The sequence below is a fragment of the Brassica oleracea genome, chromosome C3 (assembly GCF_000695525.1).
Source record: "Brassica oleracea var. oleracea cultivar TO1000 chromosome C3, BOL, whole genome shotgun sequence".
Taxonomy (NCBI): Eukaryota; Viridiplantae; Streptophyta; class Magnoliopsida; order Brassicales; family Brassicaceae; genus Brassica; species Brassica oleracea.
Genome location: NC_027750.1, coordinates 21,765,930 through 21,770,363, shown reverse-complemented (window position 1 = coordinate 21,770,363; position 4,434 = coordinate 21,765,930). Strand labels below are relative to the sequence as shown.

Below are 4,434 nucleotides of genomic sequence, written 5' to 3'. Positions count from 1 at the left end.
TTGTTACCCGGTGACTTAATCTCTCTTTGCCTAATCGCCATGGGAAGACCAAAGAGCCCACTTGCATTCTTAAAAACTTCAAGCTCCACCATGATCTTGTCTTGCACAATAGGATCTCGGACCAGCTTTGTGATGCAGCTATACAATCCACGCTCCACTTCCTCACAACAAACATCCGCAGGATGAGCATAATGAACAGCTGGATTGAGGAAATAACCTGCTGCGTGAAGTGGTTGATGTAGCTGACAGTCCCAGCGTCTGTCAATCATCTCAAAAACCTTCTCATACTTCACCTTCTTCAACTTGAAACTCTTAGCAATAGTTTCTTTTGCTCTATCCATAGCAGCATAAATGTACCCCATTGGTGGTTTCTTCTCGCCATCAACCATCCGTAGCACCTTCACCAATGGAGAAGTTAGCTTCAGAGCATAAGCTATGTTTCTCCAGAACCCTTCTTGAAGGATATACTGCTTCAGCTTCCTTGCTCCTGCTTCCTTGGGCCATTTTGATTTTTCCCATTCCTCTGAAGTCACCATCTTCTTCAAATTAGCTTGCTGAAGGTGAAACTGGGTCATGGTGATGAAGGAAGTGGCGAATCTCGTTACAGCCGGTCGATGCAAGTTCCTCTGATCTGTGAACCTCCTCATCATGTTCACAAGAGAAACACGGCAGTAGATGTACGCATTAATAAACATGCACTTCTTCATTGCAGTCTTCACCGCAGCTATCTTTCCAATGTCCTCCAGCATCAAATCAAGACAATGCGCAGCACATGGAGTCCAAAAGAGATGTGGGCGTTTTGCTTCAAGAAGTTTTCCAGCCTTGACGTAGTTTGAGGCGTTATCAGTTACAACCTGAACCACGTTCTTCTCACCAACTTCTTCAACCATATCATCAAGTAGCTTGAACAGCATTGTAGCATCTTTCACCACTTCAGAAACCTCTTTGGACCTGATGAACACAGAACCTTTTGGTGAGTTAACCAGAAAGTTGACGATGTCTTTCTGCACCACAGAATCACGCCACCCATCAGACATGATTGAGCATCCTTTCACTGCCCACTCTTCCCTGTTAGGAGCCAGCAGTGCTTGAACATTGGCGACTTCTGTTTGAAGTAAAGGGAACCGGAGCTCATACTGAGAAGGAGGCTTTAACCCCATACCATACTGCCCAATAAGCTTTGTCATCTCCTTGAAACTGTCATGAGAGACAGCATTGAAAGGAAGCCCAGCATCGAAGAACCACCTTGCTATGGCGCCACACACCTTGTCTCTTAAGTCCTTGTCACAAGCTCCAAACACCCCTTTCCTATCCTTTCTGCCTTTCAAGATGTCTGGAGGCGTAGACATCACAAACTTGTCCAAAGGACCACGGTGCTTCCTCTTGGTAGCCTTTCGCATTGGCTCATCATTAAGTGTACATTTTTAAGCAAATCTTCTTTTTTTGTGTAGGCACAACTAAACGCCGCTTTTAGCGCTCTATGGATATTGCAAAAGCGAGGAAAAAGCGAGAAAAGCTAGGGATCTATGTACCTCGCCTGGCAAGGGTGTCCCTAAGCGTTGAGGGCATCGCCTTGGGCGCCTTAGCGCCATGGCGACAAAAACTCTCGCTTTTTCGAACCAAGTCTGTCAACGTGTTGAATGTGGAAAGAGCTAAACTGCCTCATAAGCTCCTTTGCTTGTCCACAAAGCTGAGCCATTTTCGGGTCTTGGACTCTCCATGCACCTTGAACCTGCTCTGCCAATTAGTCAGATACGAACAACACAACAAAGACGACTGCTTGAACGTAGACAAATGAGAAAAGAGTCAAACTAACTGGACCTGCATACAGACAAGCATTGAATCACCCTGGACGCGCACATTTCTAAAGCCTTTGCTAAGAGCACACTCGAGGCCAAGAATGAGAGCTCGATACTCAGCAACGTTGTTTGTAGCAAAGCCTAAACCCTCGCGAAGATAGAAGAGCACAGTATTATCTGAAGCACGGAGAACGGCTCCTGCACCTGCTCTTCCTGGGTTTCCTCTTGAAGCACCGTCAAACTCGATGGTACATGAACCCTGAGTGGATTACATTTCAGAATATTATTATTACTAAAAAAAATATGCACAAAAAAAAAGAAACAAAACAAGCATATGAGGAGCTTAGAGATACTTGAGCAACGTTGCGAGGTGGAAGGCAAATAGGTCGCTCATACTGAGCAACATTGGTCTCAGGATTCAAAAAGTATAAGTTGCCAGTTCGATCATCGACAAGGCATTTCCAAGGCTTGGGAAGAGAATGATCCATAGCAAGGGCTTCCTGCAAATAAAAGGAGATGGTAATTGACTAAGATGAACCAACCAACAGATGCTAACAATCATCGTGGAAGCAATACAACAAACAAGTGGAGGCCTACTAATGCATGGTAACTATCCAAATAAATACAAAGCAAATTAAGCGAAACACGTAAAAGACAACGGGATTCGATCTTAGTTTTCGATAGAATAAAACCCACAAAGACCAATGAGGCGATTCAAATCAGGAATCACGACGGCTGGGATGTTTTCTCTACGTACCTGACTGATTTTGAGTGCCGCTCAAGAGTCAAGTGTAAACGAGTGTAGTAGAGGAGGGTGACCACGTCCCCTTAGGTTTATATTTTATAAACAAAATCTAAACGGGCCGCCTCCTTCTCCTTTGGGCCTTTTCTGGACCCAATGCAACTTTACTTCATGGCCCGCTCTAAATGATCCCCTATTTGACAATCATTTAAAAAAAATATAACCTCATATTTTAAATTATTTACATTTTAATCTTGCTGAAGTGTCAACTAATTACAACTCTAAATTGTCTGCATGGCAGCACTATATTGAAATTATGGAAAGATGGACCAATCTTTTATTTTCTAGGAAATTTTTTTTATCCCAACATATAATATAACAATGAGGTACCACTTAACCAATTACGATTACATGATCATCCACTCACGATTTATTACGAACTCAGCCTACAACAATTCAATCACACCGGTTTGACTCATATAATTTAGCAATTTGATCAGACAGGTTTGATCCTTCTTATTTATCTAACATAGTTTATTGCTTCCTCGAATATTAACTGTTTGCATATCATTTGTGCACCTATCTGTTTTAATAAATTAGGAACATGCCCAGTCATAGAGACTAGGGGTTTAGCCTCCGCGCTGGGTACATTGTCGATGCATTGTGTTGTTTTGTGCATGTAATTGTATTGTTTATTTTTTTGATAAAAGTTAATTTTGTCATGTTGTCCATAATTGTCTAGGAATGGAAGATTGAAAGTTATACATGTTGATTAGGTAGATCTAACAATAACCATAGTATTCATTTCGTTGTTAATTTTTTTAATCTTATATTGGTATAGATTTGATTGACTTCTAGCGTAAAAATGATCAAAGATAACCGAACTTTTGTAGTTGTTAAGTTACGCTTAAAATAGTGTAAGGAAAAGAGTTTAAATTTTGATTTAAAATTTTTTAAATGTATATGTACAATAAATATTATAGTTTTCTTAGTTTACACGGATTTTATTGTGAAACTTCTCAAATGTAGTCTTTTATGTAAAATTAAAGTAATAAGTGAAGATATTATATATTTATATTGTTATATAACTATTTAGTATAGAGGTTTAGCGATTTTTTTTTAATAAAAATGGTTTTGTGGTTTTAAAAAAAAATTCAATCGCAGACCAAAAAAAGAAATTGGTATACCTTTATGTTTCAAGAAAATAAACTGGGTTTAAATTGTTTAGGTTTGAAATTTGGTGGGCCTTGGAACATATTAGTTTTCTCTGCTTCTAACTCAACCGTTAGGTCATTTTATTTTTCATCGTCGGGAGAGCTTCTAGGTTTCCAGTTATTAATTCAACCTAATGATCGTCCACCCCGCTAAAGGCATCTAGGAGCGTAGTCCCGCGCTTCCAAAAATATATTTTTTTCAATATGGAACATTATTGTATCAAACATGAGAAAATGTATATAAACTGGCCAAGGCTTTCGACTTGTGGTTCCTTGCTGCAATTGTTTTAAGTGACTTTGCGCAATGGTTAATATGGTGTCATGAAAATATTGAAATACTTTAGATTTTATATGAATGGTCACTAAACCTAATTTTGTTTAATTAAATTAAACCCTACAATTCACACAATTTATGTAAAATAAAATTTTATTAACACAATCATATATAGATCACAAGATTTTCTCATAATATTAACAAAAGTCTTAAGACTCCAAAAAAATTGACAAAAGTCTTAATACTCAATTGACCAAAAGCAAGGCCAAGTCAAATCTGTAAATAAAAAACATTGAAAAAGCTCAAGAACCCTCTGCATCTGTAAGTAAACTTACTTCGCCTTTGTCTTAGATTTCTTGAGAAGACTGGAAGTTCTGAACTCAGCATCGTCTCTAATAAAGCTCC

General features: G+C 39.0%; 2 protein-coding genes across 3 annotated transcripts; both read right to left on the bottom strand.

Annotated features, from left to right (window-relative positions):
- Window positions 1-2: 2 nt before the first annotated feature.
- LOC106330106 lies at window positions 3-1,405 on the bottom strand (the record flags this gene model as incomplete). The annotated part of the gene is made up of 1 exon (XM_013768656.1): window positions 3-1,405. A coding segment is annotated over exon 1 (1,398 nt), but the record flags the coding sequence as incomplete, so codon positions are not given.
- Window positions 1,406-1,416: 11 nt separating this feature from the next.
- On the bottom strand, window positions 1,417-2,997 carry LOC106329568 (uncharacterized protein Mb2253c-like). Of its 2 annotated transcripts, none has more exons than XM_013768257.1 (4): window positions 2,969-2,997; window positions 2,153-2,299; window positions 1,822-2,058; window positions 1,417-1,732 (listed from the first exon to the last, which is right to left on the bottom strand). In XM_013768257.1, exons 2-4 carry the CDS (start codon window positions 2,285-2,287, stop codon window positions 1,583-1,585), a joined length of 522 nt encoding a protein of 173 aa, XP_013623711.1. In that variant the 5' UTR covers window positions 2,288-2,299; window positions 2,969-2,997; the 3' UTR covers window positions 1,417-1,582. The 2 variants fall into 2 exon arrangements, with proteins under 2 accessions (XP_013623711.1, XP_013623710.1); XM_013768256.1 differs by lacking the exon at window positions 2,969-2,997 and adding an exon at window positions 2,557-2,599.
- Window positions 2,998-4,434: the final 1,437 nt, after the last annotated feature.